The sequence below is a fragment of the Monodon monoceros genome, unplaced genomic scaffold (assembly GCF_005190385.1).
Source record: "Monodon monoceros isolate NGI ecotype Baffin Bay Population unplaced genomic scaffold, NGI_Narwhal_1 Super_Scaffold_9, whole genome shotgun sequence".
NCBI classification, from domain to species: Eukaryota; Metazoa; Chordata; class Mammalia; order Artiodactyla; family Monodontidae; genus Monodon; species Monodon monoceros.
In genome coordinates, this window is record NW_021703786.1 from 969,162 (window position 1) to 995,200 (window position 26,039).

The following is a 26,039-nucleotide window of genomic DNA, read 5'->3' on the forward strand; positions in this document are numbered from 1 at the left end:
CAGCTATATCACGTTCAAACACAATTTTCTGTGTGTGTTTTTCCCACCTTCAACAATCTACTCAACAGTAAGGGTAGCTAAATATAGATAAACCAGAAAAAAACAAAAAAAACAAAAACGCTAGATTCCAGTGATGAGGAAACCCCATGGACATTATGCTCTTCCACAAATTAAGGAGGAGCTCATCATGGGGGAAGGAGAGGGAAGAAGGGATGTTGATGTGAGAATCGGGAAGCATAGTTCAGCATTTCTGTGCAGGAGCTATGCTTCTTAGCCAGCAAGCCATAGTAAAATTAATTATTTATTTTCTTATAAATCATCTAATGTGATTTTTGTTTGTTTTTCCTTCCAGGATGATAAATGTCTGAGTTTACTTTTGTTAAATTTTTTTTCACTTTGTTGAGGTTAAAAGAAGCCCCAGTAAAGAGGTTTCTGAGAGGAAGAATTTTCCCAGCATGATATGCAGGGGAGGCAATGCTGTTTTCTGACTTTCTTTCATGAGCTACCAAGGGATAGGACTTCAGGCAACATCCAGGGAATACAAAGAAGTAATTAGAAGCATGAGAGTTTGACTAGGTAGAGAGAAAAAGCACGATTTACACATAATTATATTTGCTGGCAATAGGCCTGAGGTCTGTGATATTACTCCTGGGTAGAAAGACAAACTCATCACATAGATCAAGGACTGGAAGGCTGGCTTTCAGAATCAGCATCTCTCCCTGTCCTCAACTTCACGATGGAAGCAACATGGCTGCTTACCTTCCTGCCCCCAGTGTTGATGCGAAGGGGCGTCAGAAAGGGGTCGAAGATCATGTGACTAGTCTCTATATTGACTGGTGACTGCCGTTTCCCCACAGAGCAAAGATTCCAAGCTGAGTTCACCAATCCCCAGAAAGAAGGAACTAGAAACAGAAAGAAATTTTAGAATCAGGCTGGAGAAACAATGTAAAAAGAGCTATGGCACAAAAGTCATAAAATCAAAGAGAGCCATCCAATGTTTCCCACACATAGAGATCCTTGGGTGTCATTATGGCAGTTTCCTGGTCTGAATCTTGGTCAGTTTCTCTAACTCTTAGCTTCATGATGTCTTAAGATCAGATTTTGTTATTTTTGACCCATTGATTCTGTGGCCTCTTTGATGGGTATAGCTAGCATTAATGACTTAATAAGAAGATGGCATAGTCCAGCCACATCATCTTTTCATATTGAGGTACACTAAATATATAACAACTCCTGAGTTGATGCTCTGCTTTTCTGTTTGGCAGTAATGATATGGGAATCAACCTTGTTCTAGATAGAAAGTTTTATAAGCTTTTCGAAGAAGTAGCATTCAACATATATAAGGTGTTTATTCTGCTGAGGGAGTGAATTATTTTATGACCCCCAATCAATGCCAGACAGGAGCTTGGCAAGTTGACTTAATGTACCATCAGCTGAAGAATGTGTTCATTGATAAGCAGAAAAAGATGGCATTGAGTGCAGAGTGCAAATATCCAAAGGGAAATCATCCACTCATTTTCAGTGTCACATTAAAGAATCTATTAAAATAAATTTCTGGGCAATTTCCAGTCCTATTTTCTTCTGTTTAAAAAAGTTAGCAGAGAAGTGGGGTAGCCAACCTACTAATTTTACATCAGTGAAGATCAGCGACTATATCGTCAACATTTTCCTGCCCCCTCATTATCTTTATTGAGGCTTTAGATCCATGTGTCCTTTATATGCCTCTGAGCTTGTATGATCATCATTCAATCATCCATCCACAGCATCTATCAGCAGTCCAGCGAGCTCCTATTGCATGTCCAGCACTGGGTTATGTTGAATTTTGAAGAAGGCAGATGCATGTAAGAACAATTACCACACTGCGGGTGGGGTACAGTATGAGGTTAAGTCAAGTGTATATGAAACTCTAGATGAGGGGCACCAAAGCCTGCAGCAGTGGAAGTGGAAACAGGGGGTGATCCCTACAGAAGATGAGCCTAACAATAAAGTCACAACCCTCTCAAATGTACGTGTCCTCTCAGGAACTCAAATTTAATACAACCTTTAATTTACAGCAGCCATTATTCCTTCCCATGTCATGGATGGAGAAAACTGAAGCAAGAGAGGTGTATGGCAAATACCTGCCAAAGATACTATGAAAGAGAGGAGTTTGGGGCTGGATGGTATGCCTAGTCCCATCTAAATTCAAAATTCTATAACCCTTTTAATTGTTATAGGAAATTATTGGGCAGAAGTGATAAAAACAAGTTCCTTAGAGTCTTAGAAGAATATTTCAACACCAAAATAAGGTGGGCTTCATTGTGAAATATGGCAAATAACTTAATTTGGTTTAATCCCTTGGCAATAAGCCTCTGGTAGATCCACCCCCTTTAATTAAAAAGTTTGAATTGACTTTCCAGCTATAACAGATTTTCAAAATGGCAGCAATGGCTAGGGTTACAGAGAGAGAAAGAGAAGGAGGAGGGGAAGGGGAAGTAGATAGAAGAATATGTACATGTGTTTCCTTGGCACTTTCATTTCCCATCATTATTTAAGCTATTTTATCTCTGCAAGTCACTTTATCTTTAGAAGGTACCATGACCTAGCAAAATTACAATATTTAAGGAAGCTCTTGCATTAAAAATGTATTTAAAAAACATAAACTTCTATCATCTATAAAATGCTCTTTTAAAATCACTGACTTAATTTTATACTTATTCTTCAATCATTTCAAGTTTATTATAAAAATAAATCCTCCATCAGTGCATGTTCTTACCTGTGATTTTCAGTGATGCACATAAACATGGCAGATGTGAGGATGCCAGGGATACAGTAATGGCACTGCCACAAATTAGCTGTGTGCCCTTAGATAGCCATTTATTTCTTGGGCCTTGGTTGGTCTCTATGGCCTCTGTTGTAGGCTGAATAATGGCCCCTCCAAAGATGTCCACATCCTAACCCCAGAACCTGTGAATGTATTACCTTACATTGTAAAAGGTACTGGACATAAATTACTAAATTAAGGATCTTGAGATGAGTAGATTATCCTGGATTATCTGGGCCCAACATAATTACAAGGGTCTTTTTTATGAGAGAGGTGTAGAAGGATCACAGACATAGAGAAAAAATTTAAGGATGGAAAGAGAGATCAGAGAGGACAGAAGATGCTGGCTTTGAAGATGGAGGAAGGGGACATGAGCTAAAGAATGCAGGTGGCCTCTACAACCTGGAATAGGCAAAGCAACAGATTCTTCCCCTAGAGCCTCCAAAAGGAACACCAGCCTGCTGACACTGATCTTAACCCCATGAGACTCATTTCAGACTTCTCACCTCCAGAGCTCTAAGATAATAAATTTGTGTTGTTTTAAGTCACTAAGTTATTATTTGTCACAGCCACAATAGGAAACTAATACAGCCCCTTTTATCTTTAAAATCCTGTGAGACAAGAACCTCTTTGACAATCAGGCCATCTATGATGTCCTGGGGGACCTTCCCTGGAAGGCAGATTCATAATAAACATAGTAAGAGATGACACATATTGCATTTCATATACTCCCATGAAAATTATTAACAAAAATAATCAAACCCTATAAATGGATTGCCAGACTGCTATTATATGGCAACATGGGTGGGCAGATGCTTCTGTGCTTTACAAATAAACTTCACACCCCAAACGTACCCCCATAAAAACACAAACAGCAAAAATGTTATGTGAACGTCTGATTTGCTTTTATTGGGCATGGCATTCTTTATGACAAATAGTTTCAGGGTTTTACATACCCACTTCACTATCGAGGCCTGTGTCTGGTTCTAACCACTTGCTTAGACAATTGAGGAATAACTGAGAAACACTCTTCCTTGCTAATCTGTGACCCTCATTAGCTCCACTCCTGAAGAGGTATCAAAGTTTATTCATCACTGGATTTCTCATTTTAAATCAGCCACAAATTAATAGTCTTTCAGAAATAGAAGCCACCTTAGTGGTCATCTAATCTAAATGAATAAAAATATTAAGGCCATAAAGGCAGATAAAGTCCTCAACCCAAGGCCACACACCCAGGGAGAGGCAGGGAAGGACAGAGTAAGGACTGGTACCCAGGTCTCAAGACTCACAGTGCTCTAAATCCCTTCAACCCCAGCAAGCTTCATACATGAGCAGGTTATTAGAGTCAGAGTTTCAGAGTTAAATTGTTGTTATGGCCATGGAAGACTTTTGCTACCATTTCTCTTTTGGTAAATCAAGAGTAACATTAATGCTTAGTCTCCAGTTAAAATAAATTTCAAGTTCAAAGGTTTAAATCAAAATGCTTTAAATATCAATCATCCCAAATAAAGTTAGGATTTTTAAAAAGCCATTCAACTATAGCTGGGTAGAAACAAGGCTTCAATTCAGGCAAGATAAGATGTGTTTTTGTCTCATCTGCAGAGCCTCAAGGAGAGCTAATGAGGATGACTGCTCATGAAGAGCTGGACTAGGCAAGGTTCTAGTCCAGATGAAAGAAGTCAATGCTCTTAGAATCATTTTTATGTGTTGGGACAATAATTAAGGTGTCTAGTCCACGGACCTTAGGTGGCGAAAGGGACCAAGAATAGGTCTACAAATGTCATGTAATCTAGGTTCTAGGGAAATGCTATAGGAGGAAGGCTGTGGAAACAGAAGCATGGAGTTCCCATACTTATTAGAGCATGGGAGTGAGCCAGTAGACTTTACCTTCAGAGCAAGGCTGGACAAATGAACTACGGTTTCAAGATTTAGAGTAAGAAACTCTCCCTCTGGATTTGTGCAGAACTCTGTTATCCCCACGATTCTAATATGTAACTATGCTCCATATTTTTGATCCTTCAGGTTTATAAACTCCCCATGTCACCCCTGGGAACAGAAGTGACTTTGTAGAATGCTATGGCACTGCTTCTATTTCCAAATTTAGAGAATCATTTTTTTTCTTAATTCCCATGGTTGTCCCAATAAATCAAATTTTTAAATTTTCTGTCATTTTTTTTAAAGCATCAGTTATTATGGTTTACTAGCTAATGCGGTGTCTTTTTCTAGCTTGATTGATACAACTTATTGTTGAGAAAAAATGTGAAAAAGTAAACTGAAGTGAGAATTACTCTAATTAGTAAACAACGAAATGTTTGAATGGCACCATCTCTAGAATCCTTTTCACACAAACTTTTAATTTACATGTAACCTAAAATAGACACCTGACTTGGATATTTTTGCAAATTAATTTTCACAGAGCCTAAACAATGGAACTTAACTGCTGCATCACAGCTATGTGTTATCTTGCCAAAACATTTCCCTGTGGCAATGCTGTCATTGTGACTATAAACTACAAAACCCAATGGTTTCTTGGCTCTGGGTCCAGTGAGCTATGAAAATGCTCAGTGACTGATTTCAGCTACGTAAAACATGAGCCTTGGAAAACTCAAAACCTATCAGTTGCTTATTCAAAAACCAGTGAAACAAAAAGCTCAAGTTTAGCTTATTAACACATGGTAACCCTCAGACAAAACCAAAAAAGTTCCTACTAAAATAAGAAATAGTTTGAGAGAGCAATGAACTAGAGGGATCAAGTTTGATACTGAGTTAAAATTTGTCTCGATGACATTTGTATCCTATAGAAAATGCTCCAAAGTCAGTCTGAGCTTTTAGACATCCTCCTTGTTCATTTGTCCTGAATTGTCATTTGTCGTCTCTGCAGAATTTGCAGAGACCATGCTGTTATGGCAAGGAGTTTGACACTTGGAATTAATTTATCCAATTTATTGACTTGCTAAATCCTATGGAAACAATACAAACTCAAAAAGTGTTTATTGACAGCCTATTATGTGCCAGACATTAGGCTTGACACTGTGAATTCATGCAGCAAATATTTACTGAGGACCTACTCTATGTGCCAGGCACTGCCATCAGTTCTGGGTAGTCAGTAATGAATAAAACAGATATGGTTCCTGCTCTCATAGATCTTGCAGTCTAGTAGGGAATATGGGGGATAGTGTTTATTTCCAAGTTTATATACGCATATCTATGTAATTAGAACTATTTGCAAGTATGCTGTAGAAACAAAACAGTAATGAACTATAGAATATAGTATGGATTGGGGAGATAACCTAGGTAGAATGGCCAGGAATAATTCCTCTGGAGGTGACATCTAACAAACCCTGGAAGGACTGAGAGGAGTTGCTTCTGAAGAGTGGCAGGGGAGAGGGTGTCCAAAGAAGAGGAGAGGAGCAGGTCTTGGCAGAGAAGAGCCTGATGTGTTTAAGGAGTGGAGAGGAAGAAAGTTAACCTGAACTAGATGAGCCAGATGAGAAGAAAAGTGAGATGAAATGAGGTTGGCCAGGTAGACCAGGGACAGGAACTTGCATTTTACTCTAGTGTATTAGAAAGCAACTGAGAATTTGGGGCAAGGGAGTACCATGGTCTGATTTATGAATTAAAAGCCTTGGTTGGAATACAGCCAAAAGTGAGCTTGATTACCCTTGGAGTAGTTTAAGTAGGAAAAGTATTGGTTTCTAAGCAACAGTTGGGTTTTTATGAGAATTTAATCCTATTGCTTTGGGTTTGTTTAAATTCTATCTCAAAGGCACAACTAATTGAATGTTTTAAAAACTATTCTCTTCAACATACGTTCCAATAAAATAGCATTTTCCTATGATGCAACTAGTGCATTACAAGTAATCATTTGAAGCAAGGAATATTTTCATGAAGAGATTCAGCTAAGGCAATCTTTTCTAGCTTTCAAGCAATAAACTAAGTTCCCAACTTTTTGGCCAAAGGAAAGCAATTGTAAGTTGGGAAAATGAATACTGGCATAAAACATATTTTCAGTGAATTCAATCCTTACAAATAAAGGCTTCTGCTTCAATATAGCCATCTCTACTGTAGGGTTATAAAGCATATGAATACATTTAAAATAAGAACTCATATCTTTTCCATGCTCTTTTCCTCACCAGAGCTGATTTACTGTCCTTTTCCCTATTCTCAACTCTAATAAATCTCCACTTTGAGCCATTATTAATGAGCATGTTTGAAATACTCACTGCTGCAGGATTTTTGGCCCCTTTCTGATTTCAAATTTATATCATAAGGGGAACTGGCTTTGAATAACTCCTTTGCTGCAATTCCTCTTCCATTGTTGGGACTCTGATTCATATTACATGGAGGGCTTCTAACTAGAGCTTCCCCTTCTCTCACTTGGGAATCTCTAAAAGGTTGGAAATATCCTACTTAATACATAATCATTAATTTGTGCATTCACCTAAAAAATTAATGGAATATCTCCTATGAGCCAGATTTTTTAAAATGCTCCCACTCTAATGAAGACCTCTAATTGTGGGAAGACAGGCAAGCTAACAAATCATGCTATAATAAAATATGAGTTATAATTAAGGTGTGTGAATATTAAAGTCTAAATGGAGACAGGGGAGTAAATTGACCCTGACCCTTTCCTCAAGTGATGGCATCAGCCTTCCTAGCAGAGGAGACGTTTGAATTCATCCTGAAAGTATGAATAGAAACTACAAGCCATACAAATCTTATAACTAGTTAAAAGACTAAAATTTTTTTAGAAACTGAGACAAATTATTGCTGGAATTTGAATAACTTTTATGCAGGGAGATTTTAAGCCACTGGATCTTCTGACTTCCTCAACTTGGAGAGTTTGTATTACATAGGAGAAAGACCATGAGCTACCATATCCTTACCATGCAACCTTGAGCAGGGGGTTAAACTTCTATAGCCTTAGTTTCTCCATCTGTAAAATGAAGATGATACTTCACAGAGTTGTTGGGAAGATAAGTGAGAATATGCTTATAAAAGGTCTAGCATAGTGTCATTTCTATAACAAATATTCAATGAATGTTGGAGAAGGATTACCATGAGGGGATGTTGGGGAATGGTGTGGCCACCAGCTCTGTGATCCCACCACCATAACATTCCAGAGATGAAAAGGGTAAAGGTTCCAGGCAGGATGCGGAAGAGGGGAAGGTTTCAGATGCCCACACATCCCAACCTGAATTCAGAGCAGGGAGCAGTCTAGGTCATAGGATTGGTCTCTCAATTTCATACTTTTAATGAACCACGTGAAATTATTTCTTGGATCTATAGCTCTCAACGTCTGGATGAATGGAGGGAGTTAGCAGTGATATGGGTCATCCAGCATGGTTTTATCTACAAAGAAAATAATTTTAATTTAGCTTTTGGAAGTTGGTGGATTATTTGTTTGTATAGCAGCTTCATCCTCCTGTTTGGGATTGGTTCTAATATGCTAACTGGCTTGCATCCCTGCAAGCACATCAACAGAGGGTGAAGTGAAAGGAAGGAAGAGGGAGTTTTCATTTGCTGATCAGTCACCATAATCTCTGTGCTAGGAACTTGACATATCTTATCTTGCTTAATCCTCCCCACAGTTCTGTGAGACAATATTAACTGTTACTTTGTAGATGAGAAAAATAAGACTTAAAGAGGTTATATGACTTTCCAAGGTCACTTGGCCAGTAAGTAGAGGGACTAGAATTTGAAATCAGTTCTTTTCTCTAAAACAAAGAAATAACAAGACAGACAAAGGAAGCAAAGTAATGCATGTGTGGTAACATATGAAACAATACACAGGCATATAAAGCAAGAGGTAATCATCTCACCCTCCTTCCTTCCAATGACATCCCTGAGGTAATTGGTGTGAACACTTAATTAGGCATCATTCAACATCTTTCACTATGCTCATACAAACATATTCAAGTACCTATACACAGAGAGAAGTTCTATTTATAAAAATAATTTTTGTTTCAAGTAACAATATACCATGAATGTCCTCTATGTCAGTCCTTCATAAAGCTACTCATTCATGTGAAAGGCTACAGAGCTGCTGTAGTTTGAATGCACCTTAGTTTTCTAAACCATTTCCTAAATGAAAGACATTAAGATTGTTTCCATCTTATTTTACCATGAAAATCAATGTTGCAATAAATAGCCTCAAACATATACTTTTCGTACTAGTAGTATTGTTTAGTCAAGGTATGTACATGCTTTATTTTAATAGATGCTGCCAGGTTACTTTAAAAGATACTGGCGGTGTCTATAAATATTTATGTTCCTATCAGCTCTGTGTGGTATGTCCACTTCCCCATAATCTCCATAGCACTGAATGTTATTTATTTATTTGTTTGTTTATTTACTTATGGCAATCTAGTAGGAAAGATGGGATTTCACTGATTTAATTTGCATTTCTTAACTACTGCCAGGTTGAGTATCTTCTCATATGCTCATTAGCTATTTGCATTTCTCTTCTGATCCTATTCTTCATGTATTTTTCTCTGGGTTATTTGTGTTTTTCAAATGAGTTTTACCTATCATTTGAATTCTAGAAATATTAGCCCTCTGTCACATGCTATAAACATTTTCTCCTAGCCTATTATCTAGCTTTTAAGCTCATTTTTGGTATTTGGTTATCTAGGGATTTTTAAATTTTATATGGTCGGATTTATCGATCTTTTTGTGCATAAGGCTTCTCTGTTTTCTCTATTATTTAATATTGCATATCCAACTAGAGTGTTTGTAAGTATTTTCCTAAATATTAAAAAAATATTTTTACTGTTAGAGTTTTTACAATTTTATTTTTAAAATCTGTCAGAGATTAATTTGTATATACTTAGACCACAATCTGGGGTCTAAGATTTTCCCAGATATAAACTGAATAATGCCATTATTATTTATTAAACAAACTATCTTTTGTGACCAATTGAGTGTTACTTTTATCACATATTAAGTTTCCATATACATTAGATTTGCTTCCAGTCTTTCTGGATTATTCAACCTATATTTATATTCCTGTGTCAGTGCCATATTGTTTTGAGTATAGTTACCATTTAAGGTCATTTATAAGATCAGCCTTCCGGATCAAAAAGCCTGCTCTCTTTCCCTGCTACCTCTAAAGGACTATACATGCTCCAGGGAAACTCGCTAGGATTAGTGACAATAGGAATTTAACTGTGTTAAATTCTGAAAAATTCACCAACACACTATTAGACAACAATTCCCTACAAATTCAAACATCTGGTGAAACACTTTTAAAATCCTGCAAAACATGTGGATATCTTGAAATAGTGTCCCTTATCCATATCTGTTTGAGTATGTAAACATCTCCCTCTCTTTGTCTCCAATTCTCACTCTCTCTATATGTGTGCACAAAATTACCATTATACAAATTTCAAAAGTAGGCAAATGATGAAAGCCCTCTTGCCCAGATGTATGTGGAGATCAGTCGCCTTTTACAACTTCTCAGTGTTCACATTTGGGTAATCCTACAGAAATCTCCAGCCGTTCCAGTCTGTCTTGATTTTGGCATGTATTTAAGGCATTTTCTTTACCATTTGCAAAAATAAGGGCTCAGTTATCTTCATACTACATCAGGAAAAATAATCTTTGTGCTATCCCTGAGTCTTGGGGTCCAAACACAATAAAATTGGTCACTAAACAGGGAACAAAAACACACAAATGATCTGTTGGTCTTTTCCCAATTCTGTACTGGGATGGATTGTCCAATAAGCCTGCATATATTTTCTGTTGAGATGCTAGATTTAGCTTCTTTGACATAGTGACTTCTACCAACACATTTAACTACTCTTCTTAATTTTCCTATTTGACTTTGGCATCAACATGCTTCCTATTAGCAGGCAATAAAACATGCAGGCATCTCACTAACTGTAGCTCTCTATCATCCCCAAAATCTTATCAAAGATCAAATCTGGGTGAATTCTTTGCTTTCAAATGATTTTTGTCCAACCAAGGTACCACTAGCCTAATCCAGTTCCCAATGCCATGTACTTTAGTTTTTGCAACAATTCCTTAAATTCCCCAACTCCAGGGTAAGTTCCACATTACAAATGATATGAGAGCTGAGCAGACACAGAAGAACCATGACTGGAAAATAGGCTACATCTCTGGTTCACAACAGAATTTAGTGCACAGCAAGGGTCAGGATTAGATTACTCAAGATCTGTGTTGTCTTGTAGCCTTAGAGCTCTGATTCAATGCCATCATTACACCCTCAGTTCCCATTCCAATCCTTGGCACACTCAACAACTCAACAACTACTAATCAAATGTGTAGATAATTAAATGGATGGATGGATGAGAAGAAACTGAACTATGCTGTCTGCTTTGCGTCTTATTTTCTCCCCGGTGCTTGTCATATTACAGTTCTTCAATACAGTTTGTGGAATGAATGGATGCACATCATTCTGTTTCATTTCCAAACCCTCAAAAATACAGTGTGCTCATTCCTACTTCTGGGCTCTTTTCCCCTGTGCTTCACTGAGGTATAATTGACAAATAAAAATTGTATACATTTAGGTTGTACAACATGATGTTTTTAAGGTGTACAATGTGATGGTTTGATATACATATACATTGTAAAATGATTACCACAACCAAGTTAATTAACACATCCACATAGTTACCTTTTCTTTTTGAGGTGAGAACCCTTAAGACCCACTTTCATAGCAAATTTAAAGTGTACAATACAGAATTGTTAACTATAATCACCATGCTGTACATTAGATCCCAGAATCTATTCACCTTATAAGTGTATGTGTGTGCTCTTTGACTTACATGTTCCCACTCTTCAGATCCTGGCAACCACTGTTCTACTCCCTAGTTTTATGAGTTTGAATTTTTAGATTCCACATTTATCTTCTTTTCTCTCTTGACCTTCCCCTATCAAATCCTATACATCCTACAATTCCTAATTTAAATCTCAATCCCTCCATAAATCATCCTTTACTCGTTAAGTCATCACTCTGGATTTCTAGAGAAGCTGGTTAGATGCCACATAATTTCATATTTAATTACACATGGTTATATTGTTCAATGTTTTGTGAATTCATTAATATCATTTTCTAAGTAGAAGCAAGCACCTCAAGATCAGAAACTTGAACATAGCACAACACCTGATTACAGGGCCTAGGCCTATAAAAGATAATTCATGAAGTGATTGTTCAAGGTGAAATCTCTCTAAGGAACTTTTAAAAATAATTTTTATTAGAGTATAGTTGATTTACAATGTTGTTTTAATTCAGGTGTACAGGAAAGTGAATCAGTTATACATATATGCATATCCACTCTTTTTTAGATTCTTTTCTCATATAGGTCATTACAGAGTATTGACTAGAGGTCCTTATTAGTTATCTATTTTATACGGGTACGGTTTAGGGTACAGGTTAGGGTACAACAACATTTTAGGGTTAGCGTACGTGTTAGGGTAAGGGTTAGTGTTAGTGTATGGGCTGGATTAGGGTACAGGTTAGGGTAAGACATCGGGTAAGGGTTAGGGTTAGGGTTAGAGTTAGGGAACGGGTACGGTTTTGGGTACAGGTTAGGGTACGACAACTGTTTAGGGTTAGCGTATGTGTTAGGGTACGGGTTAGTGTTAGTGTACGGGTTAGGATTAGGGTATGGGTTAGGGTAAGGCATTGGGTAAGGGTTAGCGTTAGGGTTAGGGTTAGGGAATGGGTACGGTTTAGGGTACAGGTTAGGGTACGACAACGGTTTAGGTTTAGCGTACATGTTAGGGTAAGGGTTAGTGTTAGTGTATGGGTTAGGATTAGGGTACGGGTTAGGGTAAGGCATCGGGTAAGGGTTAAGGTTGGGGTAGGGTCAGGGTTAGGGTTAGGGAACGGGTAGAGTTTCGGGTACAGGTTAGGGTACGACAACGGTTTAGGGTTAGCGTACATGTTAGGGTATGGAAATCCCAATCTCCCAGTTTATCTCTCCCTCACTTTCCCTCCTTTTAACCATAAGTTTGTTTTCTACATCTGTGACTCTATTTCTCCTTCATAAATAAGTTAACTTGCACCATTTTTTTTAGATTCTACATATAAGTGGTATCATATGATCTTTGTCTTTCTACGTCTGACTTACTTCACTCAGTATGACAATCTCTACGTCTATCCATGTTGCTGCAAATGACATTATTTCATTCTTTTTTATGGCTGAATAATATTCCACTGTATATATATATACCACACCTTCTTTATCCATTCCTCTGGCAATGGACATTAAGGTTGCTTCCATGTTTTGGTTATTTTAAATAGTGCTGCAATGAACATTGAGGTGCATTTATCTTTCCAACTATGGTTTTCTCTGGATATATACCCAAGAGTGGGATTGCTGGATCATATGCTAGTTCTATATTTAGTTTTTTAAGGAGCCTCCATACTGCTCTCCATAATGGTTGTACCAACTTACATTCCCACCAATGGTATAGGAAGGTTCCCTTTTCTCTGCACCCTCTCCAGCATTGTTTGTAGATTTTTTGATAATGGCCATTCTGACTAGTGTGAGGTGATACCTCATTGTAGTTTTGATTTGCATTTCTCTAATAATTAGTGATATTGAGCATCTTTTCATGTGCCTCTTGGCCATTTCAATATCTTCTTTGGAGAAATGTCTATTTAGGTCTTCTGCCCATTTTTTGATTGGGTTTGTGTTTTGATATAGAGCTGCATGGGCTGTTTGTACATTTAGGAGATTAATCCCTTGTTGGTCGTTTCATTAGCAAATATTTTCTCCCATTCTGTGGGTTGTCTTTTCATTTTGTCTAAATGTTCCTTTGTTGTGCATAGTTTTTAAGTTTAATTAAGTCCCTTTTTAATTTTTGTTTTTATTTCCATTACTCAAGGAGGTGGATCAAAACAGATATTGCTGCAATTTATGTCAGAGAGTGCTCTACATATGTTTTCCTCTAAGAGTTTTATAGTATCTGGCCTTATATTTAGGCCTTTAATCCATTTTGAGTTTATTTTTGTGTATGGTGTTATGGAATGTTCTAAGTTTATCTTTTACATGTAGCTGTCCAGTTTTCCCAGTACCATTTGTTGAAGAGACTATCTTTTCTCCATTGTATAGTCTTGCCTCCTTTGTCACAGTTTAATTGACCATAGTGCATGGGTTTACCTCTGGACTTCCTATCCTGTTCCATTGATCTATATTTCTGGTTTTGTGCCAGTGCCAAACTGTTTTGATGACTCTAGCTTTGTAGTACAGTCTGAAGTCAGGGAGCCTGATTCCTCCAAGTTTGTTTTTCTTTCTCAGGATGCTTTGGCTATTCAGGGTCTTTTGTGTTTCCATACAAATTTTAAGATTTTTTTTGTCTATTTCAGTGATAAATGCCACTGGTAATTTGATAGGGATTGCGTTGAATCTGTAAATTGCTTTGGGTAGTATATTCATTTTGACAATGTTGATTTTTCCAATCTAAGAACACGGTATATTTATCCATCTGTTTGTATTATCTTTGAGGTCTTTCATCAGTATCTTATAGTTTTCTGCATACAGATCTTTTGCCTCCTTAGATAGGTTTATACTTAAGTATTTTATTCTTTTTGATGCAATGGTAAAATGGATTGTCTTTAATTTATCTTTCTGCTCTTTTGTTTTTAGTGTATAGGAATACAAGAGATCTGTGTGTATTAATTTTGTATCCTGCAACTTTACCAAATTCATTGATGAGCTCTAGTAGTTTTCTGAGAGCATCTTTAGGATTTTCTATGTATAGTATCATGTCATCTGCAAACAGTGAAAGTTTTACTTCTTCTTTTCCAATTTGGATTCCTTTTATTTCTTTTTCTTCTCTGATGGCTGTGGCTAGAACTTCCAAAACATTGTTGAATAAAAGTGGCAAGAGTGGACATCCTTGTCTTGTTCCTGATCTTAAAGGAAATGTTTTCAGTTTTTCACCATTGAAAATGATTTTTGCTGTGGGTTTGTGGTATATGGTCTTTATTATGTTGAGGTAGGTTCCCTCCGTGCCCAATTCCTTGAGAGTTTTTATCATATATGGGTATTATATTTTGTCAAAACCTTTTTCTGCAACTATTGATGATCATATGGTTTTTATTCTTCAGTTTTTTAATGTGGTGTATCCCATAGATTGATTTACATATACTGAAGAATCCTTGCATCCCTGGGTTAAATCCCACTGGATCATGGTGTATTGTCCTTTTAAAGTGTTGTTGGATTTGGTTTGCTAGTATTTTGTTGAGGATTTTCGTGTCTACGTTCATCAGTGATATTGGCCTATAATTTTCTTGTTTTGTGGTACCTTTGTCTGGTTTTGGTATCAGGGTGATGGTGGCCTCATAGAATGAGTTTGGGAGTGTTCCTTCCTCTGCAGTTTTTTGGAAGAGTTTCAGAAGGAAAGGTGTTAACTCTTCTCTAAATGTTTAATACAATTCACCTGTGAAGCCATCTGGTCCTGGACTTCTGTTTGTTGGAAGTTTTTAAATCACACTTTCAATTTCAGTACTTGTGATTCGTCTGCTTATATTTTCTATTTCCTCCTGGTTCAGTCTTGGAAGGTTGTACCTTTCTAAGAATTTGTCCATTTCTTCTTTGTTGTTCATTTTATTGGCATAGAGTTGCTTGTAGTAGTCTTTTATGATCCTCTGTATTTCTGTAGTGTCAGTTGTAACTTCTCCTTTTTCATTTCTAATAATAAAATTAGAAATCAATAAATATTTGAGCCTTTTCCCATTTTTTCCTGATGAGTCTAGCTAAATGTTTATCCATTTTGTTTATCTTCTCCAAGAACCACCCTTTAGTTTCCTTGATCTTTGCTATTGTTTTCTTCATCCCTATTTCATTTATTTCTGCTCTGATCTTTATGATTTCTTTCCTCTTACTATCTTTGGGTTTTGTTTGCTCTTCTTTCCCTAGTTGCCTTAGATGTAAGATTAGGTTGTTTACTTGAAATTTTTCTACTAAGGGAATTTTAAAGAAAAGCATTTGTGTTTGAAAAGACACCAGCAATGAAATGGTTACTGATATTTGATTCTTCTCACCAGCTGGTTCCCTAACATATGCCCAGCCTTATGAAGCCCTTTGCAGTCTCACTAACATGTCTTGCCTACAGTGGTTCCACTGCCTAGAATGCCCTTCCCAATAGCCCATGCAGAGAGCATTTTCTCATCTTTCAAGATGAAGGTCAAAGAGCCCTCTCTAGGAAGCTTTCCCTATCTGTTACTCCCTCCACTCTCCAGTCTTTTGATGGATCTTACGCTGATATTTGTGCAACTAGGGAACTCTTTTATTCTAATACATCTTGTTGCAATTTTATACATGTCTGTCTTCCTAATAAATGGACATTTTTTGAAAACAGACTTCTGTCTCTAAATCACCATTGTTATGCACAGTGCCCAGTATATAATAAATTCACAGGCAATGTTGTTTGAATTTTAAAAAAGGATAAAAAGTAGTGAAGACTTGATATACACTGGTGGAAGAACAGACAAAAGGTGAGGAGTAGGGAGGACTGCATTTTACTGAGCATCTACTTTGTGACAGTCCCAGTATCAGGCATTTACTCAGGATGTGTATTTAATGTCTGATCACTCTCCCCAAATGAAGTGGGAAGATAAGTCCAAACCTATGGATACGGTCTTAACTATCTAGGTTGTGGAGTATGAATACCAGACACAATTAGAGTTTGATGGTATTCTTATCAATGCAAAAATCCAAATTTGGGTTACCAAAAGGAATAAAGAAAAAAGAATGGTTCGAGATGAAAAATCAAAGGAAGAAAGTAGATAAGTGAGGAGACTTGCAGAAGGCAGTAAGAAGAGGAATAAATGAATTTCATGAGTCAGGCAGTGAGGAGACAGAGAAGCATTTTATTCATTTCTATGTCCATGGGCATGGTATGCTCTGAACTTTCAAAAGTATAGCCTGGGGCAGAAATTCGATCCATTTCTTATACCAATGATGGAAGGTAGATTGAAGGCTGCATCAAATGATCATATTGGAAAAAGAAGTAAAGTGGTACCACTACAGGAGACCATGACATTGGTCAATATGGCTTTAGAACATAAAATAATGCCTACCCATGTTGGTACTTATGTTTCCATCTTTAAAGACATTTCTCATTTTCACAGAGCATTGTACAAAGATTCAATTATAATGAATGTAAAAGTGCTTTGAAAACTGTTACACATTCCTAATTTCTTAACTATTCATGTTTAAATTGCAACATGCTTACAATGACCAGTATTTTCTTGGTCAGTAAGGTCTCTGCATTTCAGTACAATTTTTCTCTCCTGGCAGTACAACTCAGGTTCACGTACTAAATACAAGGAATAGATCTTTGTTGTAATGCTTGCTCAAACAGATAGCATGAAGGCTGGCCTTTTCCTTTATCATCATTTAAGGCAAAGTGCCGTGCTTAATAAACCATGCTCCAACTTATGGCTTCTCCAGGAGATCCATAGCAACACAGCAAAAGAAATTCATGCTGATCTGAGTGAAGCATTCTTTGAGACTGATCCAGCTTAGAAGGCTCTCTCAAATCAATGGCTTGAGACATTAAAGTCCGAAATCTTTTGGGAATAATGAGAATATGAATTTTCCTCATTATTGTTGGCAGCTCCCTGGTCTTAGTGGAGAAGAACTCAAAGTGCCCAGAGGAAACACCAGTTCATAGTGACAGGAGATTAAAATAGCATTTGAGTTTTAAAGGCTCAGATGCCTAGGAAAGTTAGCAAGGACTTTCAGAAATGTAATCAGAAATATACAGTCATAAATATAATCAGCAGTGAATAGATCCTTAAAAGTTTTCTCTGTAAGCAGCCTGAGTCTCAACTCCAGTTCTGGCCATCACTTCCTGCTTTTGTCTATGCATTGGGAAATCAAGAAAAATCAGCAAAGCCCTCACTTTTGCAACACTTTAAGGCTTATAAAGCATTTTCTCAAAACACACAGTTCCACTACTTTCGATATAGCAGTACAGAAGTTCATTAACAATCTGGCAGTTCAACAAAAAAACACTGTGCAAAGTCTGAGTCACCAAACAGAAGAATGTACACCCCCTTCTCTCAGAAGGAGGCAACTCTTTACATTTCTTTGATCTCCTGGAAAGCAGGAAGTAAAACCCAAGTCTAGAATTAATCAGAGGTGATGGATTACTGATAGCTATGAACATATACCAATGGAGCCTTAGTGTAATGATGAAGTGTTAATTTCAGGGACTAGCAAGAATCTATGAGCATAGGAGGCACTCAGTTAATATTGGTTCAGTGAGGAAATAAGGGAATAGCTTAATGTTTGAAAAGAAAGGAATCAGGGAAAGTTGGTTAAAGGGTCAAAGGTCTTTATAGGATGCTATAAATGAAGAGTTGGCCTAATGGTTTATTATTAAGCACTACCTCAATTCTAGGCCCTGTTCCAGTTTAATCCTCACAACAGACTCATCATGTGAATTATCCCAATTTAACAGGTGAGGAAACTGAGTCTCAGGGAGGTTAAGTTTCACAGCCAGTAATAAGTCAGGCCTGGATTCAAAGCCAGGCAACCTGCACCCCTTAAATTCCATGTGATCTCACTCACCTTGATTCTTGATCTTTAAGTAAACACACCAATCAAATGCTGTCTAAAGAGCTGATTAGGGACCTCATACCAAATAAATCCGTGTGGGATTCAGGGATCTGCATTATTAACAAGCAGCCCAGGTGCTTCCAATGCAGTTGCTCATAGACCATAAAAATTGGAAAAAGAAAAAAACAGCTGATAAAATTAACATATATTGGGAGAAAGTATGTCTCACAAATTTACAGCAAGGTGACCTGAATAATGATAGATCAAAGGAGAAAAGCATATCAACCAAAGGGTTGATAAGAAAGAATAAAACAAAGAAACAAACATCCACATTTTGCTTCCTGCCCTGTCACATGAGAGAGGCACAGAAAGCTGTTTCTTGGTGGGAGTAGCAATATTTCACCAGAACTCACTATAGCCCTCAATGTTATCCACCTTCTTTTGTTCTAATTCCTTGACCACCAAGCAAACCTCAGATAAACATTCCTAAATGTTCTAATCTCAAAAAAGAATAATATTGTTTTTGATGGTAGACAGAAATAGTTCAGCTATTGGGGGAAGGGGTTGGGAGTGGGTTTCCCAATTTCCTCATTATAAAGTAGATTACCATGACAAATTATTCATCATCCTGTGCTATTTTCATAAGAATCAGAAAGCCCCAAGGGCCAGATGATCTGTGGACATACCAAGAATATTCTGTTTCTTGATTTGAGAATCTGTGTATCAGACCCTAGGCCATGAGGGTTTGACCAACATGTGGCCTCTGACAGGCACTGCCAGCAACCAGGTCACACCTCCCACTTTACCAGAAAAGAGTCCACACTTATCATTACTTTAGAAACCATAAACTGTATTTAAAAACCAAGAATAATTTGTGAATGAAGATGTTCACCTGAACATAATTTATAATAATGAAGCACTGAAAACAATCTAAATATGCAACAATAGTAGGGAAAAGTTTTAATAAATAAGGTGCATTCACATAAAGAATATTTATGCAGTCATTAAGATAAATTTTTATATAGAATATTGTTTCAAATATATAAAGCAATGTGCAATGGAGGGGAAAAATAACCAAAATGTGGATAGAAGTTATCCCTGGATAATGCAATTATAGGCAAATATTAATGTATATGCAACTATATTCATATGCTCCAAGCTTTCCACAATGAGCAGGTAGTACTTGCAAAAAAAAAAAAAAAAAATTAAAGACTGCTTATTTGGGCCAAATTTTAATCCCCCCAAGAATTTTATTCTTATGAACTGAGATTAATTGTCTTATAACATCTGTTTTCAGTGTGGGAATGATAAAGAAAGACTGTCTGCCTCCTTGCACCCACTTTCCAAATTTCTTGGCTGATGATCTGGACATACTCAGGAATAAAATGCAGGTGATAAGCCTTCCCCTTGTAAGAAAGGAGAGAAACAGTCATACTTAGCAATTGCCAAACAGGAGACATGAGAAGCCTCAACATATGGAGCAAGAATCCTTTCCTTTCATCCCTGCCCTTAGACATGAGAAGTTAATAGGGATTTAGTTAATTGGCTGATTTTTATCCTAATTGGCTAACAAATCTATTCCAATTTCAAGAAAAACCGAAGAGGAGAAAGTAACAACAGGAGGCTTCAGCTGCTAATGGATGTTTAAAAGAGACTGCATTTTACGTTTCAGGAGGTCTGAGGTCCTTAGACTCAGAGCATTAGCTTCCCAGAAAGTGGGGACTCCATCAAGGAAGGGGTAAGTGTCCCTGATGGACACCCCAGGCCTTCCTGCCTCCTTGAAGAAAAACTGAAACTTATGGCACACATTCGATTTTGTTCTAGTACTGATTTCAGCTTAAGCAAATGCAGACTCAATTCTTGACTGGGAATAGAAGATTCAGCAAAGCTGAGGCCTGGTACCATGTGAGTACCAGGGCCTTCTGAAAGATGCAAGTTAAGCTCATCGCAACTGAATTTGCTTTCTTCCCCCACACCAATTAGGTCTACCATTTAACGTAAGGATTAGCATCTCATTTCCTGGACTGTCATCCAAGTCTCAGAATTAAATCACTTTGTGGTGCTAGCCTTCTGCAAAATTTTGGGAGAGGCTAAACTGGTTTTCCATATCTTTTCACCTGTCTTTTAAGCCTTATTCTGCCCTGTTCCCTTACCAGGTAGTCTGTTTCCCTTCCTCACTTCCTTTCAGACTACCTCTCCTGCTCCCAGTAACAAGTGTTATTTATAGCCTGAACTATAACTCAGCATTTATGATCAGAAACATGCAAACACACTCTTAGGAGGGGTGGCAGAATGCTTGAAAATGGTGCTATATCAGAAATTCAGGTCAGATAAGAACTGTATCCAAACTATCCTAAAATTATGGCAGGAAAAGTAAAAATAATAAAAACAGACAAAGTAGAAAAGAATAAGGAAAGAAAGGCATATGGTAAGAAGAGGTAACATACCATCAACACTGACCTCAAAACCAACTGACAAAGGTTTCAAGGCTCAGGCCATCCACCATTACAACAAATGAAAGGACTCTAAGGACAGCAGGCTGAAGAATCCAGAACTTATAAAAAATGAAGAATGAAGTATCTTCTATGTTTTTCCCTTTCCATTGCTTCTGTACATCTTTTTAACCTCCTAAAAATCTAAAATAACCATCCACTGAGAAGTCTCACAATATTCAGTTTCTCCCTGATTCCCTTTCCCTGCATTCATCTAACTGTTTTATTGCCTCTGGTACACTGGGGCCTTGTTAATGTAGCTTTCAAGACACTCCACTCTCCGGAAGCAGCCTCTTTTTGGGGCTTATCTCTCACTGCTCTTCTTCATGCATCTTGGCTTCCAGCTGAACAAGAACTCTGTCATTACCTGTGTGTCCTGGGGCTTTCCTCTTTCATCATGCAGTGCTCTTTTCCTACTCATTAAAATCATACTCATTCTCCAAGGCTGGACTCAAGTATATCTTCCTTTGGGAATTTCCCAATGCCTCTTTCTGCCTCAGGAAGTGGTACTCTCTTCTTTCTCTGAAATTCTGTTGTATCCAATGTCTCTCCTATACCACTTCTTATAATATCTCATAATAGTGGCAGAAAGCATGTTTTTATGTCCTAATGTTCCTCGTAACTTATACTGTGATAATGGAATATCAACTGATCGATGAATGAATGAGGAATCCTGACCACAAATGCTGAGTAAATGCTACACCACACTGATGGATCTTTCTCTTATTCTTGCTTACTCCCTTTTGCTCTCTATGCACACATATATATGCTTATGCATTTCTGCTAGTGAGAATAGTTTAGATATCTTAATCGATAAGTAAAAGATTGATAAGAAGGTAAAACAATAAAAGAAACCCATAATGATTAATGCTTCCATTCTCTCAAATAGAACAGATCTTTAACTACTTAGCCTTTAGAATATAATTATTTATGAATTTCTTTATATTGAATCCACCTTGTTCCACAGAGGGCTTTGGGCACTTTTTACAATGCAAAATCTTGACTTTAGGGTGCATCTTCACATGTCAAAAAATAAGTCAAAGACTTTGTGTAGACTTTTTGAGCCACCTTTTTCTGTGAGGCAGTGAATGACTGGAAGAAGCAGCCCAGATTTCTGCAGAGTGGTAAATGGGAGGACCTCATTAAACCTAATGGAGGTTCACCTGCCTAAGGTTTGTAAACAGAGCACATGTTATCATTGGTGTAGACATGACCTTGTGGGTCTCTTTGCAAACTGTATTAGTGCTGTGAAAATATTCCCACTCAGTTGTAAAGGCACATTATATGCAGGGAAATTATTCTCCCAGCAAAGAGACAGATGTTTAACCTCACTTAATATGACACCATAGTCTGAATCCTTAACGTTAGACAGGGGTCCTTTTTCAAGCTAGGGTAAAATTGTATGTGCATATTTTAACAATACAGCACTCTGTAGCATAAAGTCATTACCTCTTTCTAACTAAAAACTTTCTGCGCTTTCTTTCAAGCCCCCCTTGGCAATGTCACTTGCAGAGGCCATGGTGCACCTAGCAGAAATTGGTAATCGTGAGATGATGCAGAAAGTGTCTGTGATGACATTTTTCAGCCTCTCTAAGAACTTTTAAACATTTTGGTTGCAAATTCCTGCAAAATAACATAGCATGACTTACTTTTAATTGTATAAGAGTCTGTCCCCAGAAGAATATGAAACATGTCTTTTCCAAAGATACTAGGAAGGCTTAAGAAATTCAAGGAAAATGGTAGGTGGGGTTTAGAGCAAACACACACATCTAGAACTATTCTTGGGGGCTTTGGCACACAAGAAACATATCCATCAGTCTGCTAGTGGTGATCAGGGATAACTGTCCTTCAGAACTTCAAACAGAAGGGGCCCAGGAAACTGAGCTAGACCTGAATTTAGGCACAATGGAACTTCTTTTAATGTAGGGATGGAGCAACAATCCCAATAATGCTGGAACTTAACATGAGACACCCACCTGTGTGAGGTTCTTGCAGTTTCCAGCCTACCTTTCTATACTCTGCCTGTGGTGCTCCTGCTGGGCTTCAATAGCCTCATTTGTGATTTACCAGCTCACTTCTGTAGATACTGCTTATAGGGGGATTTAAAGGGAAACGTGAAGGACCCACTCCTTCTGGTTTGCCTCCTGTTCCTTTCAGCATTACCTCAGGAGTGGGGCGTCACTCTGGCAGCAGCAGTTGGTTCCACTTTGCAGGTCTCCCTCCCACACTTCTAGAGCCAGCTTCATCACACCCCCTTTGAGATACCAATACCAACCAGCTGGCAGCACTCCCCAGAGGTCTGGGGTCCCAGTTGGCAGGAATCTCTTATGAGCTCCAAAGCCCTCAACAGCAAGCCCTACTCTGAGGCCCGTTTGGTGGCCTCCTCTGCTAGGCTTCTAAATTCTCATCCCATCTTTCTCTCTGTTCTCCCAGTCCTGGCCACTAGCTTATTTCTGTTATTATGACTCCTGTGAAACACCAGGGTTCCTTTTTCCCTTTCCAACTCTCTGATTAAACAATTATTTTATGTTAAATTATATTTGTTGAAATGATTATGTGGTTTGTATTTTCTTAACTGGACCCTAATTGATATTTATTACTTATAATGGAGTTACACAGACTTTTACTATATTGTTGATATTATATTTACATTCTGGATGGTGTATTCATGTGCTAAAACCATATGGGTAATCAATATAACCATCCTGAAAGATGTCCATGATACACTGAAGTGATAAAAGCAAATGCTTTTATAATTGGCAGGCATTTGCTATATAATGAGAGAAAAACAAAGGAAATAATTAAAAAGGATAGTGTCATCTCTAAGAGAATACTTTATTATTCCTGTTAAAATGACTCTTAAAATAACTTTAACATATGTAAGCAGGACAGTATGACATATATTTTTTTGCCCATATTTAGATGAAATTGCAATAACTATAAAACAATTAAGGTGCAATTTTTGGATGTTTTTGCCACAATTTGAAACCCTAAACGTTTATACAATATGTGTGATTTAAAGGCATACATGCTTCTAAAATTTAACTTTTTAGCTAAATACAACTAAAACTAACCCACATTAAAGTCCATAGCTGAGAAGAATTAGTAAAAATCTTAATTATAGTCTCATTTACACTTCTATTTTCAAACCCATTCATGAATTAATTTTAACTCTGTGCCTCTGCCTTCAATCAAGCTGTGAGTACCTGTCAGAAAATGAGCCTCACAAATATTTGAATATTTGCACTTATGTTTAAAATTTCTACATCTTGATTTCTTTGTCAAAATTTCAACTTAGAGCTGTGTGGGTGAGGCTCTAAGGCAGAGGCAATAAGGTTGTCTCTGAATGTGGTCAAGATTCCACATCCAAAGAATGTTCATTTAGTGTGTAAGCCAAAATAGATCTTCTTATTAAGATAGTTGACCATCAACACATGATAAAGCAGGAGGAGAGCATGACGTAGGGAAGCCCAGTGCTGAACAGGAACTTTAGGAGGCCTGAGTTCAAGGCCATGTCCTTTAGTGTAACATTGGGCTAATCTTAATCTGTGAAAATGGGCATCGGACTACTAGAGCATTGTTGCCCCTTGAAGCTTTTACACGAGCCATTATAATAATAAGTTTATTTACCTGCAACGTCTTAAAGCAACTCAGTCTAAGGTAGTGGTTGCCAAAATTTTGGGTAGTGTGGCCCTATCAGTGAAAAAATCAACTTTAGTATGCAATCCCATTATAAATATTTATTCATAGATTAGATCGATATGCTATTATATTAATTATTACATGTATTGGGTACCTCCTAAAACAGTGGATACTAGCCAATATCCTCTCTCATTCATCTGCAGCCACATCAATCTCCTAAGTGACGCCTGACACTGCCAAACATGTTCTTACCTCACGGTCTCCACACTTGATCCCTCTCCTTCAACTATCCACTCCATTCACACCTTCATCTACTTCAGATCTTTGCTCAAATGTCACTTTCTCAGAAGGCCTTTCCTGACCACCCTATTTAAATTTAAAATCCTTCCCTATGCTCTCCTTGCCCTTCTTCTCCCCCTTCTTCTTGGCTTATTACTTTCCGGAACACTTTGCTGTGGGTGCCCTCCATTTACCCTGAGGGTACCTCTTCCCCCTTTTGTACCCTTTTCTGTGCCCTGGGAAGCTGTCCTGCATGGATTACATCCACTGGGCTCCTTTGCACTCTGGATTCCTTTTGAATTTTGCCAGTGGGAGGCACCAGCAGGGACAGGAGGGTGAGGGGAGAGAAGGGGCATTTATCCCCTTAGCATCTATCCTTGCAGGGCCACGGATTGGAAAATGGCTGCTTTCCACTAGCAAGGCCACACCTCCTGTTGGGCGTCCTTCTACATCCACAGCTCTTGGAATGATCTGGGACACTGCCCGCTCCCCTGGGGGAGGTAGCTTCCTACTCTTTGTAGCCCCTGGGGAGTTTCTTCTTAGTTTCTCTTAAATCCTGCCTAGCCTTCTATAAATAGCTCTTCATTAAATGCTCCTCAATTACTTACTTCTGAGTGTGCCAGCTGTTTCTTTCCAGGACCCTGACAACCAATATTTATATTGATAATCTGTTTTCTCTCATTAGAAGGCAAAATTCCTGAGGGAAGAGATTTTTTCATCTATTTTTATTGTTGCTGTTCACTGCTACATCCTCGGTCCCCAGATCATAATAGGCATTTAAGTAGCTGCCAAATAAATAGATGAATAATATTTTCCTCCTGGATTCCTATGGTTTGTCTTGCACATTCCATTTTGGAAATCACCAGCTTAAGATTCAAATATATATTCTTCTTTGCCTGATTTGACTATTGGATTAACTTAGCCTAATTCCCATCTAATACAAAGCTCTATTTTTAAATCATAAAAAAATGTAATTTAGTATCAAATCCCCCTGGAAGATCATAATTGTCTCCCACAAGATTCCTGTAATAATGGCCCCAACAGATATTGAGCCAGTCATGGGAAAGACTTTATTAGTTCACCTTTCTGTGGTGTCTCTGAGTTAACAGATTTGTCTTTGTCCCTCCTGATTTCTGCTTTAAGATCTTATCTTTCTTTCTTTCAATAAGGAAGATAAAAACTGCCTAAGGAAGTAGACTTGGCTGACCCACTTTATCCCTATTCACAACAGGAGAAAGTCACTCATAATCTTGTCCCCCACTAAACTATTTAATTTGCATA

The 26,039-nt window shown here is 37.7% G+C and overlaps 1 protein-coding gene across 1 annotated transcript in view; it reads right to left on the minus strand.

The window, feature by feature from the left end:
• Nucleotides 1-26,039, minus strand: part of CA10 (carbonic anhydrase 10) — a 600,481-nt gene that overhangs the window by 371,455 nt on the left and 202,987 nt on the right. The window contains exon 3 of the mRNA XM_029212322.1: nt 760-902. Coding sequence (XP_029068155.1) covers nt 760-902 — 143 coding nt within the window. The remainder of the gene's footprint in view (nt 1-759; nt 903-26,039) is intronic.